The sequence below is a fragment of the Harpia harpyja genome, chromosome 12, assembly GCF_026419915.1.
Source record: "Harpia harpyja isolate bHarHar1 chromosome 12, bHarHar1 primary haplotype, whole genome shotgun sequence".
Taxonomy (NCBI): domain Eukaryota; kingdom Metazoa; phylum Chordata; class Aves; order Accipitriformes; family Accipitridae; genus Harpia; species Harpia harpyja.
The window spans coordinates 5,044,993-5,070,003 of NC_068951.1; the positions used below are offsets into that span (position 1 = coordinate 5,044,993).

At 42.6% G+C, this 25,011-nt stretch overlaps 1 protein-coding gene across 6 annotated transcripts in view; it reads right to left on the reverse strand.

Annotated features, from left to right (window-relative positions):
- PIGL (phosphatidylinositol glycan anchor biosynthesis class L) overlaps nt 1–25,011 on the reverse strand; it is a 62,505-nt gene that overhangs the window by 12,532 nt on the left and 24,962 nt on the right. For 5 of the 6 annotated variants that reach the window (XR_008237412.1, XR_008237413.1, XM_052803116.1 and 2 more), the window contains exons 3-4: nt 9,750–9,840; nt 2,981–3,048 (exon numbers count right to left, since the gene is read on the reverse strand). Coding sequence is in view for 4 of the 6 variants with exons in the window: in XM_052803116.1 (XP_052659076.1) it covers nt 2,981–3,048; nt 9,750–9,840 (159 nt within the window). In the remaining 2 variants the exon portion in view is untranslated. Of the gene's footprint in view, nt 1–338; nt 2,321–2,980; nt 3,049–9,749; nt 9,841–25,011 lie in introns of those variants that run through there. The other variant, XM_052803117.1, reaches the window with a different exon arrangement.

A 25,011-nucleotide genomic window follows, 5' to 3' on the forward strand; every position in this document is an offset into this window, starting at 1 on the left:
AGCCCCCCATTTGCTAGGTTACTGGGCAGGAGGGCTTGTTTAAAATCAAAATGCACAATGACTCATGCAAAACTAAACCACCTCGATATTACATGTGATCTCAGTGCAAACACTGTCTTTTCAAAGTGCAGGAAAGAGAGGTTCTCAAATATTCCTGTCACGTATTATTTACCGTGCTTATTACCGTAGTGCCTAGTGACTGGCCAAATGCTGAGAGGGGAGTAAAGTGACCTTGATGTTACTCAAGACCTGCTCTTGTGGATGCATGTAAAGGATCCAGCCTCTCTTGGCCACGTGGAAAGCTCCTATTTTGGGGGATAAGAGAGAATGATGTTGCCAAATCAAGGTGACAGGGAAAGAAGCAGAGCTACAGAGGATTGCTTCCAATTCTCCCTTCTTTGCTACAGTGGGATTTTCTTGGTTTTGGGCTGGGTTTTTTTTTTCCGTCTGGAAGCCAGAACTGAAATACTCCCAGGGGAGACTGAAATCAAATAGTAATTTGTGCTCCTCTCCCATCCTGTTTTTTCTTATTTTTCCCTTGCAGAAGAACAAATCCACCCTCAAACCTTGGCATTTCACAGTTCCTCCCAGATCTGAAGCCTAGACACATAGCAGCAGCTGAACTCTCTGCAAGCTGTCAGGAAGAAGGTTGCTGCAAGGGGAAGGGCACATTTCTTCTGAATAGTTCCTGCTCGTTTGAACATAACCTCTGTTCCAGACACTAGAAAGAATATTTATGCCCTTAGCAGATAATACTGAGCATCTGCTCAGCTATGACCATTTCCTGAACTGTTTTGTTCCTTGAAGCTGTTCAATAATTTGCACCTCCTGAAGCAAGTTGTGGGATGGGTCACACAGCCTGTTCTACCCCTGCTCTTGCAGAAAGTAATCTCTTAGGTAGTGGGCACAAGTCTATCTCCCACAGACCAGGAGCATCCAAAAGAGCTGAGGATCACTGCACCAGCCCTCTCCTTCACCCTTTCTGCTTACAGCCACAGTGGAGGCAGAACCCTGCAGACCTTGTTTAAAGATGGTTAATAAATACATTGCACATGATACCTGGAGGGGAGAGTTCATTTACCTTTTTCTTGCCATATAGCACTGGGGCCCCAGGGGCAGCAACCGCTGCTTTGCAAAGCCCTGCTGGCAGGGAGGTATGTGAGAAGCCTCAGCATATGCTCCCAGTGCTGCCTGTACTAGCCAATATGTGAGAACTCATCAGGGCACTGAAAATCAGGAGTGATACAGTCACGCTCTACTTCCCCCATGACACAAACTGAAAAATAATGAGGGCAAGCAAGCCACTAAAAGATAAACTTAACCTTTCAGTGGCCACAGCACCATTCTTGCCACATGAACATGACTGGGCCACCATGCTTATTTCTGCTGATTCAGGACTGGGAGAGAGACAAGACACAAACCAGCCCTCAGTTATGAGATCTGCTTATACTCTGGTGTCCCTATCAGCATGTATCTCATCAGCCCAGGACAATGTTCTGCTGTAGGCTAAGGACTAATGCAAAGGTCTGAGTTCAAGGGACTTGCAGATAATGAATACTTCCTAGTAACATACTCTGAGACGAGAAGAGGGTTAACATCCCCACTGCACACACAGGAAACCTAAAGCACGAAGTGGGAAAGTGATTTCTGCACAGCCACAAAGTGAGACAACAGTAGAGCTGGGATCAAAATTGAGAGTTTTCCTTAACTTTCTCATACATAATTCAGCTGCTAGCTTGTTTAACCTGTATCTCTTCAGGATGTAGGGGGACACCTAACAATCTGCCCTCCATTCCTATTTGCAGGCCATACAGCAACTGACTGAGCAAACAGAGGTCCAGGCAGCTGGAAGCTCTCTAGTCCCTCTGTGCCAATGGTGTGAGCATCGGTCATCAACCTCTGTTCCTCACTCACTCCTCAAATAACACTGTGCTGGAAAGCATCTCTCCAAATAGCCTAAACAAACACACTGTTTGCTTAACTCCACCTCCTTTCCTTCTCTTTGGCTATTTCAGAAGTTGCTGGGAAAAGCCATGATCCCCTCTAACACTGAATTCCAGCCATCAGATAGCATCAAAGACTTTCAGCATCTTCCCAGAGGAGCTCAGGAGGTCACAGTATGGGTTCTGTGGCACTGCAGCTTTCTCTAGGCAAGTGAGAAAGGCAAATCACTGTGATGTTGTTAGCAAAGAGAGCCAGACAGTTATTTGAATTGCACAGATGATTCAGAAAACAAATGGGTGCTAAAAATACAAGATATACTTGCAAAGAGTTCTTCTCATGCCTGGGAAAGGCAGGGGCAGCTCTGGAGGAGATCTTTCTAGGACACAATGAAGTCTGAACGAGCAAAGGGTTAAAATAAAATACAGTAGCTGTCTTGCCAGCAAAAATTGGGTGATTTTAATACAAGGGATTTTTGTCTAGCAACCTTCCCACATCACAGCACAGAGACAGAGGTTCTCAGAATGTAAAGAGTAAAGTGGTGAAGGAACGAATTGACTAAGGAAGACTGGTAAATAGGGACAGCTCCAGTGAAAGAGCAATGTCCTTGTGTCAGAGAGGTAAATTCAGGTACCTGGACAGGATGACAACATCCTCTGGAACAATGGTGCAGAACTTTCCAAAATCCAACTACCACCAGCTCAGGCATCAGCTATTCACAGTCTCCTCAAACCAGAAGTGCAAAGTGATCTGTGGCATATTTCAGTGGGATCAAGGACAGGAAGAGCAAAGAGGGCCCACTGAAAGGGAGACTGGCAAAGCACCAGCAGATGGAATAATAAAGGATGCTGTAGGTCATTTACAGAGCTGTAAGAGTTTCTCCAAACAGTATCATGTCCCACAGCCTGGCACTCAGTTACATCACTGAAGTTACCACTGGTTTTGGGTCTAGCTACTAGTTTTCTGCCTACACTCAAACACCATATTCACTCTGTAACCCTACAGTGAGGCATTCAATGAAGCGTGCAGAACACTGTACCTTAAAGCAGTGTAAAGAGAAATGTGGTTAGCATGACCACTCACTCCTCCTGCATCAAAGGTTACCACCTGCAATAAAACCACAGAACAATTAATCGTTTTGAAGAAGGAGACTGTGCAGTTACCAACTTTGACATCCTAACACAGCACTGTTCCAGCCCATTGTATCTAGGGAGTTGTTTTTGTGTTGCACAATGAGACCTTGTGCGTGAACTCCTGCTACAGAAACACAACTAAACAAACACACTCTGGAGCTAGATGACTAGACAGACTAACAGCTCGAAAAACAGAAAGATGACAAATACCATGTTCCCACTGGCAGGATGCACTTGTTACTTATTACGGGGCCAAAAGGTTACTTTCAGAGTGATCTGTTGCAAACTTGTTCCAAGAAGTCCAGCTCTATGAATCACTCTCTCCTGGATTTGAGAACATACTAGAATGCCTGCAGATTACAGCGTGAAACTATAGTTTGTTGTACTGTGAATCAGGATGTATTGCTTTAACAAGAGCAACACAATCATGTACTACTGTCCTGATTGTAACGAGGCTTTATCACAGAATAACATAGTGATAAAATAATCTGATATGAGAATAAGCCTTTTTAAAGAATCAGCTGACCGCACTTTTTGTACAACCAAGTCAGGCTTTTCGCTGAATGAGAAGATCATATTGTTTATTGCTTCTCTGCAGGGAGAAATGGGAACTTCATAATGCAGAAGTAATGTGTGAACACAGCACTAACATGTCACCATCCAAAGCACAGAATCCTTGGCTCCCTGCCCTCAAACCTACAAATAATGTGTCGGGTGAAGCATCCACCCTAAGGACTCACTCTGCCCAGTACTGTGAAGTGGGTACTTAAAGGCTCCTGCTTCCACCCTAGGAGACAAACTGGCAGCGCAGTGTAGAGCAGACAGGGTATCTGTGCTGGTAGGCTTTCCAGATGGTGAAAGTGACAGTGCTTGGACAGCCTAAAGTTAGGGTTTTGCTCTGGGAGAGGCCAGGCAGCAGAGCTCTCCACAGCTCCCTCCTCTATGACCAGGAAGAAATCAAAAGCTCCCCACATTTCAATCAATGTCTGCTTCCTTGCCAGCTTGTTCTCTCTTCAGGGAAGGAAATGCTACTGCCTGGCTTACTCACCACAGCTCCCTTCTCAAAATCTATTTTACATGCAGGGCCTGAAGTACTGGGTTAAAGATCAAGGGAAGATCAAAAGCCGCCCTGCCTGTCCTGCAACTTGCTACTCCACCCTCCAACAGGAGAGGCCCTCTCAAACACAGGGGATATTGTGTAAAGAGGGAGAGGAAACACAAAGACAGTGATAAGAAATACTTCAAAAACCACAAACTCCAGACAAGCCTGCTTATAAACCCATCCACCCAGTACAAGTCCACAGTTAGACTTCCCACTTTGCCCAGTGGCTGTAATAATGCTGCCACCAAGCAGCAGGGTTATTCATTGCTGGCAGGAACTGGTGGGACCCAATTTGGTTTTGTTCAGGTACAAAGAAGCATTTTCTGGTCAACCCCTATTTTATAAGGAGAAAAATTATGTCTCGGCTTTGGCTGCTTTTGCTGTACATCAGTATTACCTGAGAGGCTCTCTGCAGGGTCTGCATGGTCTGGCATGGTGCTATGCCCTCTCTAAGGATATCAGCTTTTTGAGTAGCTCATCTGGGAGAGACATTATTAAATTCTGTACAGCTCAGGGAATGAGCATAGCACCCTGTATTTTATAGATAAGAAAAAACACGCTCTGAAGTCACTCCTACCTAGAGTGGCACTTTCCGAAGATGACAATGTACCCCACTCACTGTAGGCAGAATAAACTCCTGTGCAGGTGAATAATAGTGTGAGTCTGCCAAGGGCTGGAATTGCACTAAACCTTTTTACTAAACAGGGACAGCAAGAGGGTTTGTCTCTTCTGCCTGGTCATTTATTTTCATGTAACCTGTACAAACATAACATTTTTAAGACTACCACCCTGCTGTCAAATGCGGTTGAAATTAGCCAATGGGCTCTAAAGTCTTTTGAAACATGCATGTCCACACATATATAAATACAATTGCATTACTCTTGTTTCCTTAGGAAACCAAGCTAAAAACCCCAGGCAAGCCCAAACACACATTTTTCCTTCTATAGAAGGTACAAGAGAACAAACCAGAAGACTGAGATAATGAGCAGAATAATGAGCTAATCATTGTTTTGACAAAACTGGCTCAGGCCAACTGTGGGAGCACAAGGCTGGGTTAGGAACTGGTTAAGTTCTTGACATGGAACTTATCTGTTCAGAAACACCTTTGGAGGTTTTTCTTCTCCACATCTGTTTTGAAATAGGAGCTGCTGTTCTTAGTGCTGCTGGGCTTACATAACATCTGAAATAGCTAGAGATTGCACGGAGTTAACTTTCAATTGATGTTTTCTAATTTAGGACATTTGCACCTGAATTGCCTGTCTCTTCAAATATACAAATTTGTAGGTGCACACTGAGCTGGCCACAGTGGCATTCACTTTATCTGCAAAGTGACCACCTTTGAAATACTGGCTTTTCACCTTTAGAGATCCCTCGGAGCACACAGGCTGGCTCTGACACGGTAGTGATGTCCCACCTATCCAGTATGTAGCTTCTAGGTCTATTGTCTAAACAGCACTCTGATTCCACAGCATGACTGTGGTGCTCGTGACTTAAAGCAGGCAGCAATCACATGCAAATATATTCCGCTGGCTTCAGGGATTCATTTCACTAACAATAAATCTGCATTTCTTTCTCACATGCTGAAGATATTTTCACACGGGAGCATTCGCTTCTTCCACATGGTGCAGCTAGCTGGTGTGCTTGCTTTTAACACATAACCTGAACCAGGCTGATGATGAAATCAAGCAAACAATCAGGGCAGGATGAGAAAACCTGAACATCTTGAAACTGTCTGGGTTAAAAACAGGCTTAGCCAGTTCTGGGAGCAAAAGGCTGGGATAGGAAGTATACTTGATGTGGAAATTACTGCTCAATGAAATCTTTAGGGCAAGAGGGAGTTTCCTCCCCACACCTGTTCTGAAATGGGAGCCGCTGCCGTTGGTGTTGCTGGGTTTTCTTCTGGGTGACCTTGGTATTCAGGAAATGGAGCTTTCACTAGTGGAAGCCAGAGCAACAGCCAAGACAAACAGGTCCAGAAATCCCTTCCGGAGGGGGGAGAGCACAGAGGAAATTACTCAGTTACTAGCAGAAGAGAACTCTTGAGAGGTCTGGAGTCCATGCTCCCTCTGCACACCATGTGCATCGGAGGCACAAAGCACTCAAAGCTGTGGGTCTCCCTTACTCTTTCTGGTGTCATCCAGTGCTTCAAATAGAGCACACATCTGCTCAAGTAGACTGGTGGGGAATGAAAGGTCTCTTTCTTTTTTTAAGAAGGGCCACCCCATAAAATGCCATAGCAAGCAATGCCATTTCTAATGGCCTTCCTCTGAGCATCATTTCATAGGCCTGACTTACACTTGCAGAGGCCAGTGACATTGAAACTCCCTTTGAGTCTCTTGTGTGTTCAGAGCTCTCTCTTGCTGCTACTAAATCAGAGAAGCTAAGGATTAAAAAGAATGGATAACTGGATGCACATGGAAAAATCTAATCAGGATCAACATCCCAGCGTCCACTGGGTTTGAGCTGCAAGTGTCTAAGTCTTACACCAGCTCTTAGAATGAAAGGTCCTGGGGGCCTCCCACTTATGTACCCCAAAGCACACCTGAGGAGACTGCAACATAAGTGAGAAAGGGAGGAAAAGGGATGCCAAAGTCTGTCCCAGCTCTGTTACCTCCTCTAGCAAACTCCACATGCTGCACTCCCTATCTGGTGTTCTACAAAAGCATTTAAAATTCTCTACAAAGATGAATCATTCAAATGCTCCCAAATTTTAGGTGTAGAGACCGAAATCCAAAACACGAGAGCTGAACTCACCCTCTCAAATATAAGCTCCAACTTAAATGCCATTTGTAGCAGGATCTGACTTTCTAGGCTAATTTGGAGCTGACCCAAGACAATGGGACTCTTTCACCAACAGTTGTATGGATGATGTTTCCATCAATCCACAGTGGAAAACAGCTTGGAAGAACGTGGTATTGCTGAATTCTGGTCTTGGCACTGCATCTGCCCCAAACACAATCTGAATGTCACCTCCTAATCCAAGTTCTGCTATCACCAAACCTGAGATCCTGAAGAGTAGGATCTCATAATCTAGAGCCTGCCTGGGGCTTACACAATGCTATGTAACTTATTTTTTTTTACACACCGAATACCTTCTAATCTGGATTGAGACAGACTAGCCTTGGCTGCCTCTCCCAGCAACATTGGCTTTTGCTTATAAATCCAGCAGGCAGGAAATAATTTACGAAGTCTATAAATTAGTTTTGGCTTTGAGTACACCAACCGTTAACTTCTGTGTCTGCACTATTTAATGTAGAGCTTGGATGAAATATGTCCCTGTAGCTCTCAAGAAGATTGAGTTACTCGTGGACTTCCGGGGCAATTGGGGAAATGAGTAACTATGCAATGGAACAAAACTACGCATAACATGGTGTGACTCCTTGCCTTGCAATCCTTCCTTTCAGACATGTTGGATTTGCAGCCTGCTTCTCCACTACCAGATGACACATATGTTCTGTAAATAAAAGATACCATTGTCTATGCTATGTCTATGGGGAGATCTGGGGAAAGTTTTCCCAATGTGATAGCTGTAACACTACATGTCTTCCAATCATGTTAACTCCATTGAGTTAGCTTGTTGTGTTTGAAACCCTCTTAGCTTATGCTTTGACAACGCTCTTCTAACATGTTAAACCAATTCTGTCAGTTTCAACATTACTGAAAAATAGACTCAGTTTACTTTTCAAGGCAAGCTTAGGACCTTAGGACAGCAGAGATGCTCCAAGAGTGGCTAACAGATAGCAAGCTCTGAAGTTTTAAAATGCAGAATGTTTGACAAAGGTAGTTAGGTGCTTGCCTTGCTGTTGTTGGCAAACTAGGTCTGCTCCCAAATGAATGGTATTATAGCAAACACCTGATACCTGTGTGATTACTTGGGACACTTAAAATAATGTTAAGTTTACAGAGCAGTTCATTACCACCATCCCCGAGAAGCTACTTCAGTCACCTTTGGTACTGCTAATGTGTTCTGCTACAGTAATTTGTCCTCACTGCTGCTCAGGGCAGTGCTGAGGGAAATGCAGTGGGCCCTGCCGCAGCGTTCCATGTTACTACAGCTACCCCTGACACCCACAGCACAGCAGGGAGAATACTAGTGACTGTGCACGTTTCTTGCTTTGAAAACCCTGCACTTTATTTTTCAGCTCATGCTATGTTAGCGGAAGACTCCTGCCTCCCCCAGCACAAACAGCTTGAGTTTAATTTTCTCTGAGGCAAAGATCTTACCCTTTCTAACCATCTAGAGGAGTTCTAGCATTTACAGCACTTCTGCTGGGATTCTGGTGCACTTGTCCTAGTGCCCGTGAGAGTCACAAACATGCAATACAAATCCTCTTGTGCTAGGAGCCTTCAGATTAGATTAAAACCTATCTATTCATGGGGCCAAAAGGCACCAAAGGAGTCCAGGAAAACTGCATTTGTCTCCCTGCAGAGCAGTGAATTTCATGGAAAATTAGCCTCAGAATCAATACAAAGTTGGATGCATGATGCTGGTTTTTGTGCTCATGGGGCTTTCATGCTACAGGAGATGCGGTTTCTTGTTTTGTGAATTGCTGAAAGGCTTTAAGAGTTTTGCGATTTTGCTGCTAATCAGTGTGTGACAGTGACATACCTGATCACAGCAAGGTTCAACAGAAAAGAACAGAACACAACCTTTTCCATGCTTAGGCCCTTATTCCTGTTTTGGGGGGGGAAAAAACCAAAACCAAACTATACCAGTGCTAGGAAATCTCCCTGGTTTAATATTCTTCAATCCCAACCCCTAACCGTACTAATCTAGCCCTCTAACACATGCCTGCCAATGTACTTCAAATCTAAGCCTAAACGTAAGCCTAAATCCCAGGTGGGCTCTCTTCATCAATGAAACCTAGCAACAGGGGCAAATGGTTGCTTTAAAATGTAGAAAACATTTGAGGAATTAGAAAAGCAAAAACTCCTCCACTGTTCATTTCTCACTGGGAAGCAAAGAAAGGTCCCCAGAGAGAAAAGATACATCCAAACTACACCATCATCCTTTTCCATACTTTTCAGTGGAGCAATTCTATTTGTTCTGAACTTCTAGAAGTTGTTCTAAGTGTTTGAAAGAGGATCAGAATGACCGTGTCTTACTTGTCAAGACATAGGAGCTGTACAAATACTCACAAGAAGTCTTAAACTACAAAATGCAAAATTGCTTTCAGGTATCATTTTAGACCTGAAATTCAGCTGGGCTTATTCAGAGGGTCTTCTACAATTAATGAACGCCAAGATCTACTACAGTGAAACTTACTAGTTCCAACAGAGTTTGCAGTTTTTAACCAGTTTGAAGCTTTTACTTCAGTGAAGGTTGGTGACACTACAACCCAAAAGAGGCTTCATAAGATCTAGTTGGAGAAATGGATAAACATTATAAAGCAAATATTTCAAAATTAGTAAGTATACCCTCTCCCTGTCCTAGGCTATTTCACAGAGACTCCAGAAGCAAAATCCTAACTTTAAAGACCTCAAAGAAAGCTTTCAGAGGGAAGGAAAAAGCCTAGAACACTAGCTCAAAAGTAATGTGGAAACTGCCTATGCTGTAGAAAGTTTCACATTACCAGGTTGATGTTATTGGCTTCTATATGCTTTAGCACGAAGGCAGCAAGGAGCTGTGTGTCCCATTCAACAGCAGGATTATCTGGAAGATCCCTGAAAATGAGAAGCGCAATTAGTCACTTCGCTGCTGAGAACTTTATAAAGACCATGCTAGAAAAGAGAGATCCTCTTATCAGAGAATGAAATCAAGGTAAATTTATTTACCATATAAACCCCCTGAACCTTACTTAGAGAGTCTTACAAGCTTGTATATTGGAGGGTTGAAAGGGAAACTGCAGATCCAACACCCTCCTCATAGATTTGCCAAGATCTCCATTTCTTCTTACCATTAAGGTAGACTTTCTGACTGCTTTACTTTAAGCAACACCTATTTTGTTCAATGATTCTTGTTGTCTATTCATCCCAATCAAATTTCTTTCTCTCTTTATTTAAAACCTCTTTTAAAACACATTTTCCTGAAAGACTTTCCAATCACAATCTACTGGTGAATTACATGTGAAAAGTAACAAGCAAACTCCTGCTCTCATTTATACAGGAATAACCCATCAACCTCAGAGGACAAGAGCGCCATAATTATATTGCATGGATTTGACAGTAGTTCTTCATCTGTTTATTTTATGCTATGCATACCAACTGGATATGCAAACCATACTATGACTGAATACTCTTTCTAGGTATTTTAGATTGCAGGCTTTTAGGGGCAGGGATCATGAGCAAAATGCAAAATAACACCCGAAAGCCAAGAGAATGATTCCACATTTACACAACTGAGAGCTGAATTTGACCTCCCAGTCATTATGTTTGAATGATGCCAAGAAAACATTGCTTGCAAAGTTAAAAAGGTTATTCGTAACAATAGGATAACACACAGCTGCTAAAGACCAATCATGACATGTTAAACTGTTCTTTTTCTCAGGCCTTTTTCCTCCTCTGATAGTCTGATAATTGCTGTGAGGTGGTTTAGCAGAAAAGTTGACTACACAGCTTTCTCACACAGACACATGGGTTTGGATCTGAACTGATCCAGCTGTTTGCTGCAGAGAGCAGGGGCGCTACCTCCCAACAGTCTTTGGGCCTTGCTGACTCCCCAGACAGCAAGGACGGTAACATCTGCAACAAAACAAGGAAAATGTCTCCTTGGCACATTCCAAAGTAAAGCTCAGCCTGGGTCTTCATGAGAGCTCTTCTGGCTACAAATTTTCCCACTGCTGTTAACAGTAGTAGCAGTAGAAGGAAGAGCCTCAAGTACAAACTGACCATTAGCATTTTACCCATTGTGTTACATACTCCTGTTCAGCACAGGCCAAAATAATGTGCTATTAGAAACCCCAGCAACAAGGGAAGGTGTTCCTACATTAGTGTACACATTCTAGCTATGGTCCCTGTAGCAGTATTACCAACAACAGAAATTTTTGTTGTTGTTTACAATTCCCTCTTGTATAGGCAGCATCTTTGCCTGATGTATACAAGACATTTGAATTTCATCATAGGAAAGATTCTTTGGTACATCTGGTGGCTGTCTCATCAATTTAACAAACCTGCATCTCATCTGCTCAAGACAAAAACTTTCACATCTCATGTTTGAAGAGGAAGTGGCCCTGTGTACCCTGAAGGTATTACAAGTCCAACCACGTCACAGCAAGCTTTAAATGGAGTACATTTTAAAAATATGCTTCAACTAAAACATCTCATGTTTTTAAAAATTTTAAAAACATTTTAAAAAATATGCTTCAACTAAACATCCCAACATGCACACTGAGCAGAGTCTAAGTGCAGGTCTAACAGTGCTTACGTTGTCTGAATGGTACCTTTGAGGTTATGTCAAGGCTTAATCTGATAATATTAAAGTAGTAAATTAGTCTAAAAGGGATTCTTCACTGGCCACTTACAATGCAAATATCATTCCCCTTTTTGGACAGGGGTTAAATGGAACTGTGGCGGAAGTGAAGAGTCCCATTAAAACAGGAGGGGTGCTCCAACAGTGAGAGGTCAGAAAAAAAAGGAGGGCTTGGAATTTATGATGTCCAGGAGGCTTTGGTGTCACAGTCACTGCACTCAGCTTTATTGGGCTGTCTCCAAAAAGGCTGCTGGGTAGTGGAGCAGGTTTTAACTAGTTTAGACAGATAAAGATCACCCTAGTTCAATGGAAACGAACAGCTGGAGGCAACGGTTTAGAATCCCTGGAAACAAAACAATCTGAAGGCATGAGCAAATTAACTCCATGAACACTGAACTGATTAAGCAGGAATATTCTGAAAAAAAATGTGCTTCTACCCTAGCACTTACTGCTGCTCATGGAGAGACCACTCACTCCCAGTAAGGAAAAGGAATTATTTTTCTTGCATAATATTTGTCAGGCATGAAAGACAGAGAAGCTGATCTTGCCAAACAAGACACATATGTACATAAGCACATTCATAACTCATTAATAGTCATGATGCCCCACTGAAGTATTCTTAGCTCATTCTGCAAACATGAAAAGTGACACACAGGTTAAATGACATACCCAAAGTCAACCAGAGAAGTCAGTAACAGAACTGGCAATACATTAATCTAGATTGCTCCAGGAAATAACTTCTTTTGGGGTTTTTTTTGGTAAGAGTTTGTATAATACTTTGTGACGTTGAAAATTTAAGCGTTACGATGATAGTAGGGACCCCACAGAAAGCATGAGACCAATAACTTTCTGCCTGTGCTCTGGGTATCAATAATTGGGTCCAGGGAAGGATGAAAAGGTGACTAAGAAAACCAAGCTCATATGCACCCTATAGCAATGCACACAAGATACATTCTTACAGGAGGTCTCTACATGCCCTAAGAACTTTGTAGGGGCATACAAACTTTGAAAACTGCTGTAGTTCACAAAATCATCTATTCAGTACAAAATATTTTTCCTAATATCATAAAACAGTCCTCACCAAACGTGAAAAGTTCACTGACTTGCTGCACTATTGAAATAAGTTGCATTCATTGTGTTTTTACCTTCAAGACTTAGTATCAGAAACATTCAGCATTTAAATGGTTAACTCCACACTGCCTTTCTGGCTAAGGCTGATAATGCCTCTGAGCTCAAGGTCGAAGGGCTGAGATAAAGGACTATAAAGGAGTGAAAATTAGCACATTCCCTGGAGCAGACTGGAGCTTGTCCCAGGAGACAGGGTTCCCCACCTGCCCTCCCTGTCCTCTGCCCCAGAGAGCTCCTTGTTGCTGCTGTCAGTCACTGTGACAGATCAAGATATAAATCCTGCACTGGAGGCCTTCCAGGTCATACTGCTGGAGGGTGCTGGTGGGAACAGTCGAGGGGTTTGGTCACTTGGTCTCATTTCCACCGAACTATTACGGTCTGGAAGTGATGTTTATGGGCATTCCTCATGACTGATACTGAATGCAGGTGGCTGCTTGGTTGCAGCCCTTGTTGACCAGCGAAAAATAGGGAGATGCACAGAAGTAGTAAAAAAAATACTTTTAATGGAATAAGGCTCCAGAAACGTTGTTTCCCCAGCTATTTTCAGTAAAAGCCATGTTGTGTACTGTACAGGGAATTTACAGCTGTGCCAAGGGATCTATAGACTGAAATGAGAGAGAAATGGAGAATTATGGTGCTGCAGTTGCTGCAGCATGTAGTAGTGTTTGTCTCTGCTCAGTGATTTCAGCAGGACCGGTCATGGGACACAACTGTGTTCTGAAACAAAAACCTGTACCTTTCTATTTATCCATCCACTGTTGGTAGTGAGAACCAGACAGGATCCCTGGTTTTCTCCTTCTCACCTCCTTGCTTTCCTCCTTGCCAAGCTGAGCAGACAGAGCAGACACTGGCACTTGCAGTTTCCCCTGCCCAGGTTTGCATAGGAGGAATATGGTGGATGTCCCAGGCACCGGGGAACTACAAGGGGGCCACAGCAAATCACATCAGCATGTTAAACCAAAATTCAACGTCGTGCACATCTTGCCCAGCAGTCCTACAGCTGGCCGAGCGAAAGAAATGTTAAAAATCACTGCCTGATGCCAGCTCCTCTCCAGGCCTCCTCCTCTTGCCTGCTGTGGGCTGTGGAGCATAGCTCCTCTTATGCCTCAGCCTTGGCCATTAAAACACCGTGCATGTTGCCAGTAATGATATCCCTGCCAGTAGCCTAGACAATTTTGTAGGGTCATCTTTCTAGGAACGTTTGGGCTCAAGATGGCTAGATTCCTGTCATTTGGAAGGTCTCTTTTGGCCAAGACAGAGATTTAAAAACCTTCACAGATATATACTGCCAAGTTACACCCTTCTTACATGATATACTGCTCAATCCCTGTCCGATTTTCCACTGCTCATCTTCCACAGATCTTTTAGCAACAGCCAGTGCATTTATACATAAAATCTTCTTTCAAAGCCTTCCATGGAATTTACTCTGCTCATGAACTACGAAGCTCTCATGACTGCTCTAAAGGTTAAGTTAAACTAAACAGTTAGTCTATGCGATGTCCACGTGGCTTAACAAACAGCAAACGGGCTGTCCTATGTGGGACACTTGCAGTTAGAATAACCTTGAGATCTGTCCCTCCTGAAATCTTGAATCGGACAATCCTCAGGCTCCTGGGTGCATTATGAAGCGGTGCCTCTCGTTACGTGACAGTTACGCTGATGGGGACTGGCAAGTACCCTCTCTGCCTTGACATGAAGCCTTTATAGGTGGCAATAGGGAAGGGAGCAAAGTGGCAACAGGGCTCCTTCTAGAAGATGTTTAGGTCTCCATTAATACATTCTGAGATACCAGAGCAAAACTTTGAAGGTACTATTGTGATTTTCCATTCCACTACACACCAAGAGGGTCAAGATGAAAGAGCTTTCTCATTTCATATTGCCTTTATATCCTGCAGCATGACCTTAATCAATCCAAGGCTAGGGACCAGGAAATATTTTTGCATAATTTCTCCTCCTTATCCCTCCTCTCCCCAATGAATGATTTTACATTAAATCGGCACAAAGGTCAGTAGTTTGATGGTGGATTACATAGGAAACAGGTGAACTGCCGTGCACTAGGTTCCCAGCTGAGAACAATGACCACAATGTGTTTGTTGGAACAAAGGATGCCCTTTATACAAAGTTAACTGTATGAAATGAACATCTGGGCAATTGAAACTGGATCAAAAAGCAAAAGATCCCACAGAACAAAATGACGTGAGTGCACAATTAGTGAAAAAGCCATGTGATGACTAGAGGCAATCAGTGACCTTTATATCATAGCATCAAAGTAATTGAAAAAACTGTGTAAACAGAAATTATTTCATGCACTCTAAAGTAGAGCAGAGATTTTTTATTTTTGAGATTATGCTAAGATAAGTTAAGACAGGCTAGCCCTAGATATTGAAGCAGAGCCTCTAAATCCTTACATTAATAACTATTTATAAATATCTCTTCCTATAATGGCCAATTACAGACAGGAGGGAAATACTGCTGTTAAGCTGCATGAACATCTCTGATTCAACTGAAAAAAGCCCACTTAGACAAATGATCAGCATCTTGCAACACCATGTTATACAGAGAACAGATGCTGTGTGCTTATTGGAATGTAACAATCTACAATTTAGAAGAGAAATGGACTAAACCAGGATGCTAACTGTCAAATGAAAAGCCACCTACGACAGAGAAGCTCAAGCTGAATATTTCACACCAGCAACTTCCTCTCTCTTCTCATAGTAAAGAAACCCAAATTATTCTGAGATTTGTATTTCAAGGTTGGAAATAAGAATCTTAGGTTTTGGTGTAGGTAGAGGGTAAAGGAAGTGGTGAAAATGGCAATGACTGGAATATTAAAAATAAAATACACTTCAAATATTTCACAAAAGAAAAAAAGCAGAATGGACATAATCCTCTTCTCCTATCCTTAACTTTTGTAATTTTTAAGTTTGGACCTACTTTATACAAATTTCAAAGGTAAATTAAATAATTTTAGATGCCAGGTAAGTGCTGATGTCACTAATGTGGTCATACCAGGCAGGAGTCACGTGTAAAGGGAAAGAACACAAAGACAGACAGCACTCCGTTCAGCTTGCTCAAAACTCCAGGCAAGCTGTGCATGCTTCTCCACTGAGCTATGTAAAAACACGGTGCACCTCTGACAGATAATATTCCAAGTACCTCCATAACTCCCCCAAGGTAAATGGTAATTGGATCTCTAGGGAACAAACTTTTTGACTTGGGCATGATCATGTGTTTCTGTTTGAGAAATAAGCATCCTTTGGGTTTAAATTCAAAGGAATTATTACAGAACACAGGACTGGTTGTTTGCAAAGACCTATCCAAATGTCCCTGTACTCGTTTATTTTTTTTAATGAATTATTGATGATTTCTCAGCAGAGATTGATGTCTATTCACAGAGATGACACAATTGCTTATCATAATTTGAAATCTGGTATTCATTTGACGTCTGTGCCTCAGCGCCTTGTTGATAAATTACAGCACAAAGCTCTGTAGGAACAAGTTCATATTCAATGTCTTTAAACAAAAACAATTGATGGTACCTTTCAAGAACAGAAATGCATAGAAACTACAGTGGCTAAAGCTACTTTTAAAAAGTAACTTTTAAAAACTAGTTTGGAGAGGACATCAGTCCCTGCTGTGTAAGACAGGAAACAAAATTCAGCTCAACTAATTCTGAATTGATCGCTGATTTAGTCATAGCTTTCCTATCTTCCACTCTTCATGCCTGCAAAATGGAAATAATTGTATCTTCACACTATGTAAAGAAGTTTGAGATACTTCTAAGAAAAGTGATATGTCTGTTCTCTGATTTCTAGATTGAAATCTAAAACACATGTCTTGGCAATCCTGGGTACTGGGAACCCCACAAATCTGTCCTTTACTCCCTGCATTGTCTTCCCATGGAGTATTGAATCAAGTTCAACATCTTAGTCCTGACTTGAAGTTCTGGCCCAAAATACATAAAAGACTACATAAAGCTCCAAAATTATGAATACGGTGAACAGTTCTGCCCATATGGTGACGAGGAACTCTGCAACAAGGATAACGCCTTCTCAAGCAGTTAGCACTTCCTCAGGGGCTGATGCCAAACAGTGAATGGACTCCCAAATCAAGTGTCATCACAAACTGCTTTGCTTTCAGCTGCAAATACCAGAAATACTCCTTGAAACATATCCTTTTTAGCAGAAACACAGCAATATTTAAAGTTTAAAAGTCCCCAGACTCTCCAGAGCACATAAGCTGAGACATCTGGGCCAAATGTTATCCTAACAACGGAGACCCTGTTTGCCAAAGCACATGACAGGGGGTTGGGTGTGTCGCCTACTGGGCACCTTGCTTTGGTCACGTAGTGGCAAGGTGTCACCATGCAATACTGCAGCTAAGGAACGTGATTTGTAGCAGGGTCACGCTGGTGGAGAACAATATTTCCCGCATATGTCTACAACTCCTTATCTGATCCTTGTTCTCACACAGCAAATCACATGTGTGGATGACATGCACTTAGCATGCAGCACTGCCCCAACGCTGTGCTGCAAACATAAGACCTGCAAGAGGAGAAACAAGGCCTGGGAGTCTCACGTGCCAGTGTCACACTGCACATGTGACACTCATTATTACTGTGCTCAGGAATTAGTGTGAAGGACACATCATAACCTGTGTAGTCATCATCACTGATTGATCCATCACACAAGGCAGTGAGCAACGAGAATACCTTGCTGTCACGCACAGCTTTGAATTCAGCTGCCAGAGGAAGGAGGGGCCTCTAGTTCATTCACTCTGACCTATGCTGAGAAGCCCTAGCTTCAATTTAAGCAGAAGTCTAGAATGGGTTGTTTGCAAGAACCACACAGTGCCATAGAACATATTGGGATCCCTGGTGAGACTAATAGTAACAAAACAATTAAATTCAAGTCTCCATAGAGAATTCCTTAAAAAATAAAGCAGTTCCCCCCTTTGCCTTTCACCCTCAAGCTGGGTGCTGTGTTTTATGCTACTTTTTATTCCCAACTTTCATTCATGTTTGAGTTGCATTTTGCACATACACTACATGCCAAGCCAAGGCCAGTTACAGCCCTTTGTCCCTGACAGCCATTATGTGACCAGAATATACTACGTGCTCATTGACTGAGTGGGGCCCACAGATCCCACATCAGTGACACATTTTCAGCCAACCACCCTTTAGCCTGTTTCTAGCACAACCAGCAGTTTCCAGCATTACAGACTGCCAGTAGTGACTTGCCAAGTGCTGGGCAAGAAGCCTCCCTTTCATTTTATAGAAGCTGGACTTCTGTATGATCTGTTGGGGGCCATTAACAGAGTTCACTGAAAACATCAGTCAGAGGCCAGACTTAGTAGTCTCATGAGATTTGGGGCTGCCATGCTGAATTATGAGTCAGCAGTTCCTCCTCTGGCCCACTGAAATGTGGTTTGGGCAGCAGACAATAGTGCAGTGTGAAATGAAGTCAATTCCACTCACATCTTGGAGAGGTATGCAGGAAAGTAGACCGTTAAAGTCCCTACCTAGTTTAGGAAAACAAGAATTCACCAACCTTTTTCTGAGTATCTGTTGGCAAAGTACACTTCCAGTATTTGTCCCAAATGACTGACAAACAACAGATCTATTAGCAACATCTGGCAATCTCATCTGTAGACCTCTAATAAGAGAAACATCTTCAAACACGTAACTGTCTGGGATCTTAGGGTACAACTGCTGGGCGAAGGTATATATGTAGCAGCACTTCAGTTCAACACCTTCCTAAGGCCAAGAAGATGTTTGATGGAAATGCTCAGTGGAAAGCTTGAACAGTGCACATGGACTATAGCAGTTGGTGGCCTTTGGGAATTTTGCTCCACATTCCTAGAACAATCTGCTCTCATCTATGTCAGCTCCCAGAGGAGGGACAAACTGACCTGAATCCAAAAAAGGTGGACTAGCCTCTACTAAGACCTAGCTCCTTGGGCTCAGCTGCCACTTCAGGATGTCTCTGGCCACTCTGATATTTCTGACAATAATAGGGGAAGAACACAGACCACATTTCTCCAAAAGCACCATCTGTGCTATAAGGAATGAGCCTTATAGCTATATGAGGCCTATATGAAATGATTGGGCAGTTCCCAGAATAGCTCATAGCAGTTCTCACTTCCTCATTGTTATTATTGGCTTTGCCGTAGTGCCTAGGAATTCATCCGTGGCCTGACAGTCTAAGTTGTCCTGAGTGAGAACAAAAAGCCCAGCAATCCCACCATCAAAACTTATGTTTTAAAACTAAAATACAAATCACCAGCAAAACCAGGACTCTGAGGAGCAGACCACAGGACTTCACTCCTCCCTTACTCATTTCTTTTGTTTTGTAAAATGCTTTGAAAAAAAGAACAGCGCAGCAAGGCAGAGCTTGGGACAGGGTACGTTAACCTGTGTACCAAGAAGCCACGTCCAACTAAAATGAGTCCTGGCACCACTGGTTCAGGAAGGACAGACTTGCAGTTTCAAACTGCTGGGCAGGAGGTCACACTCTCCTGGCAGAATAGTAAGCAGACAGGTTGAAGGGGAATGCAGTGTGTTCTCCCTAGCTAGGTTTTTACTACATTACTGGCACATGAAGTTCCCGACATGCATTATAACATGCCAAGGACTCCACAGTGGAAAGGGTACAAACCCAAGGGGAAGGAACAGAAAGTCTCTCACAGCAGCCAGCAAAATCCTTCAGAGGTTAATGACTGAAATACCACAACCTGTATATGCCAAATAAACCTAGCGCCACTTCATCACAACTTTAATATTAAATCTGTTTGCTCTTGGAATGATAAATACATCATACTGTATAGGCAAAACCCGCAGTTCTGATTCTGGCCCAGGTAAGTAATACAGAACTTTGCCACTGACTTAATGGCATGGACCAGACCCTGAAAGAGAAGGAGAGCCAAAAGCATAATCGCTTCTACCAAAGAGATAGACCTTGGTCTATTCCACATAACAAATAAATTGCAGGCAGAAACCTCAGCAGAAAGCTTGTAGCCAAATCCCTCAGCCATTTTAATTAATCATCTAGGAAGAGAAAGCACACAGAATAGTCACTTCATAGGCATTTGTTTCTCATGCCAAAACTTATATAAATGCAGATGCAACTTCAGCAGAGATCTCAAGACGGTGATGGCCTGATTCCAAATGCAGCTTCCCATATCACAACATTCCAGCTTCCCTGTACCAATTCCATTCAAAAAGAGGTTTCCTGAGTCCTCAGCCTCCCACAAACAACTGTCTCCTGCAATCCATTTGATCTATGCAATGATATGGGAGCATTACTTCTTGAAGTCATGGTGTACCCACCCTTTAACATTGAGATTCTGATGCCCTGAGCTCTCTAGATGGGTGCAAATTTTATTACTACCATCAAATCACTTCCTTTTATAAGACAGCCTGTATCAAGACATTAAACACCTATCTTAACTGTGAGCTTCATCCCACAAATTTTACTGACATGCAAAGTTTCTACTCATGCAAACAATCCTCTTGCAGGCACTGTCTTGCCAGCCCTATTCATGTGAATGCCCCGATTACAGGATTACATGAGCAAGCTCTAGGCCAGGCCCCGCTCTCTCTCTGCAGCCGGTGAAAACCCACACCGACTTCCACAGCAGCCCAGCCAGGAACTATGTTTGGAACTCAATTTGCAACAGCTAAGCGGGACTCAGCAACAATGAACAAACCGAGTACAAACGCAACGACCTTTATCGTTTAGCCTTCCTCTCCTCCGCGCTCTGATTTAATGCAAGCGTTATGCAATGGTTTTGCTATAGCAACAGCTGGGGTGATCGGCAGTAACCCCGCCGCTGCCTGCTCAGCCGGCGCTGCCGCGGGGCCGTAATGCAGCCACTGAACTTTGGCCCACTAGTGAGCCTCCCACTCGCCCGGCAGCACTGCTGGCCTGTTTACACTACTCACATGACGGGCGAGAGGGAGGCTCCTGGCAGCCGCCAGCATCCAGCCGGATTTCTAGGACCAGGCCAAGATTGCCAATGGCTGGAAACAATTAACTCTTGCGAACAGGGGCTTCACGCTCCAGCAGCCGCCTGCAATGGCCCAGGAGAAAGGCCGCTCTGCGCAGTGAGAGTGGTGCTTCGCCCTCCCGACACCGCTGCAGGAGCGGGATTAAGACATTCAGCGAGGAGGGGGCGGTAAGGAAATCAATAAGATTTAAAGAAGGGAACAGTATCCTTTTTTTCTTAATGAGTGGCAGATGAGTGAGGATAATGAACTGGAGCTGGGAACATAATACCCTCAATCAAGAGCTGTGTGCTATGAATTGCACGTACCTGGGTTACATGGGGGTGCACGAAACTCCTCCAGTGGCACAGAACTGTGCTGGCGCAACATTCCAGTCCTGGGCTCTGGAGTGCCTTACAAGCACCAAGGGCACAGGGAGTACCTTGGAGACAAGGAAGCTGTGCTCTACAGGTGTCTTGCTAAAACGGTTATTTAATCTTACAGCACAATCCCATAAAAAAAAGCTGCAGATCACCAACCTGCAGCCATGCCATCACTGTTTGAGCAGGACTACTACTACTTCAGCACTTTTACAGCTTTTATTTCCACACATTAACAGATGTTCATTAACTAAACCCCCTGTGAGGCTGGTATGGGGAAGTAAGCAAGTAATAACCTCCACATTTTATAATGAGAGAATTAAAAGCTCAGGTAACTCTCCCTAGAGAGCCCTAGAGGCAACAGAGCTGAGTCAGGGGCAGAGCCTGGAATGGAGCATGCGAGCTCCCGGCTCACAGCATGGCCGCAGCCCAGCACTGCATCACCCACACTCACCCCAGGAATACATTTTATTGCCTGGGGCAAATAACAATCCATTTTTCAACAGGCCTCTTATAGGTGCTCTGCAGAGCCTCATATATTCCTGGGTACTTGGATTGAGCAGAAAACACATTAACAGTTAGTTGCAAATTATCCACCATTATACCAACATCACAGGAGCTGCTTAAAAGTACCCCCTAAAACCTGCTGATGGCCAAAGTGTTGACCTCCGCACCACCTAACTGTCCTCTGGACTGCATTGGTATGACACAGTCCTGGATGACTATTCCTGTCAATATTCTGGCCACTTTTCCTTATGTACTTGTTACTTAGGAGTAGCCTACATAAACTCATGTCTTGCCCTAAAATATTGTATTCTCCAGTCAAACCTTGTTATTCCCAGTAAGAGGCTATATGGATTGTTTTTCTTTGCTGTAATAAATTCATTGTAACAAGAACGGACCCTGCAGATAAAACACTGAAAAGCAGGCATGCCTTGGTATCAGAACTCCCTTTGACAGCTTCATCCACATTTATACCTACATCTAAATATGAATGTTTCATAGAAAACATTGAATGGGAATTTGTTAGGTCTGACTAAAAATCTAAGCACTGGAAAAGTTCGAACTAAATCAATGACTCAGTCTCATTTTCGCAGAAACAGGATCATTGCAATAAACTGTTTTCTGCCCCTTACTGGTAAGACTGGCTGAATTCTGTGATATTTGTGTATGAGCTCTCCATGTAGCACTCCCATTCAAGCCTCAATCTATTAGCACAAGTACTGCAAACCCCTTACCTCTCTTCCCCACACATCAAACCTCTGTTTGCCAATGTTCTATCTTGCAATATTATACAACGTCTTTTCCAAGGCAAATGATACACCAGCCTTGGCAGCCCATTGTGTGGCTGGCTACTTATGAGAATAAGAGAAATGCTGAGTATTTGGCTTATGAAACAGAAATACAGGAAGAAAATATTTATAACAATGCTACTGTTTAAGTAAGAGAGACCATAATTTAGTACAGATGTGACCCTTCTTTCCAAAATGAAGGGTTTAAATCTTTCTGATGCTATGTAATGACATGAAGTAGAATGGACTGAATGAAGAATACATCCAACTTAAATTGTGAATTGCCCCCTTTTATCCCCTGCCATTTTGTACCTCAAAATAAGCACAAATTCTGCTTCTTTCAAGCACTGTTTGCCAGGCTTCAGTGCTCAGAAGATTTAAAAACTGATTTACAGGAAAACATTCATCCTTCATCTGAAAACAGACTGAACATTTATACAATTAACAAAATTCAGTTAAATATTAACTATTAAAGAAGAGAAAATGGCACATAGACAAGATTTGTTACGCTCAGTCACAAAAACTATAAAGAACGTAGAACGTATGTACATGTAGGGAAGGCTATGTAATGAATTATTTCAATGCAAATAGTAATTGCAGAGAAAGAGACTGCAACGCTGAAATGAGAAAGTATTGAAATTACAGTATGAGGAGTATATACGTACAATGAGATAGTTAATATGTGACTTGTTAGAAGAAGGGGCATGACTTGGCATGGAACTGTAATCAGACTGTTTTCATTTAATGCTTCAGTTGGTACAGAAGGATCAGATAACAAAATATTCATCCCAAATCCCATTTCAGTTTCTAAAAGTATTTCAGTTTCCTGCACTGCAGTAAAAATATTTTTTTCCTTTTAACCAAAACTGACTGAAGAAACTACAGGGGCAAAAGATGCTCAACGATGTCCAGGAAAGCATTCATTTCCCTTGTTCTTGATCTCTCGTGCAACAAAGCTGAGATTGAGTCATAAAACACCATCCACAGTTGCTAAATCTAGTGTGAATTAGGAAAAATGGTGAATATATGACAAATGAAAACATACACTTCCTATTTGCTTCATCAAGTTCTGTTTTCTTCTTTTAAAAAAGTTGGTGTTGCATCATCAAAACAGCTACATTTCCCACAGAACAAATTATCTGAAGTGCTCAAAACTGGCTTCAGTATCTCCACCAAGAGCAACAATAAAACTACACAAGCAAACTAGTAAATCCCATCCCACTACTTTGACATATTATTTTGAGTATCTTTTACACTGTTTTATTCATTATAATGCAAATACCTATATATATTTTTTTAACAATTGGTCAGCATTACTTACCTCCTAACAGAATATCTTGTTCTATTCATAGTTGTTGTATGTTGGGAATTCTGGATTGCTGGCACTCTTTGCTGGTGGGCTGGGTTCTCTTAAACAAAATTCCTATTTGATGGTGGGGTTATGTTAAATGTACTCCCGACCTAGTCACTGTCCCTTTAAGGAATTTATTCTTTTTAATAGTTTGCTCTAATCTGAAGTACCACACCCAGCAACTTTTAATTCAAGCTTACACTGAAACTGAAAAACTTTGTAATTTCATGTATACTGACTGAACTAAGGCCAAGGGGAATAAAACGATTTAGCTTTCACATGAACTCAAAAGAAGAAAGGCTTCTTTGGCAATATAATTACAGAGCACAGATCTTCTAAGAGGAAATGAACTACAGAGATTTATATGATGAGACTTTCTTTTCCCTTTCCTTTTTAATGATAGCTAGGGCTCTCCTTCACTCACCCCTCCCAGTCTAACAGCATATAATAAAGAAATTCTTCACAGGCAGGAATTGGGACTGTTAGAGAGAGATGTTTCAATGGTACACTGTTATGGGGTGGAATGTGTCAATGATTTTTTCACGAGGCCCACCATTCTTCTTTTACCTACCTGCAGCCCTAACATCTTCCTGAATCTGATTAAAGAACTAAGTAGTGCCTGTAGCCCCTTACCAGTGCTTTCTTCTTCTGGTGTGCTAGAGACATTATGGCCAAGACCATACTGCGCTGTTTGGAATCTTTGTGTGGTCCCATCCAGTCCAGTTTTGAGTATCTCATCCATCTTGGTTGTTGCTGCTGAGGAGACCTGAACAACACTTCAGCTATACCAACAGCTTGTTTGTACAAGGAACTGAGGTCCTGTTCCATCACATCACCTTTCCAACATCCAGACAAAGCTGGAGGAGGGAACTGTGAGCCATTTCACACTGCCATACTCAGATGCTGGCAGCACTCTGGGTTGTGGCAGGCAATACTCAAGGGCAGTGACTAGTTTACTTAATTGCCTTGGTAACATTGTGGTTGACCCGGGTTGACCAGATCAGTGTGACTTAATCATCATAAGCAAACAACTGCAACAAGTGGCAGAGCTAATTAATGTAGGTTCCTTCACTGAATGGACTTTCTCAAACTTCTGTGTCTCACATTCACAACCTTTGGCCTGCCTAAGCATTCTAACAATTCTGACTGTGTAGATACCTGTGACAACCAAGTAACTTACAGCCATTTACTATGTTCCATGGATCTGTATATATCTATTAGCTACGTACTCCCTATGGTTCACAAGAAGCAGTGAGTTTATAAACACCTATTTACACTGTGTCAATACTCTA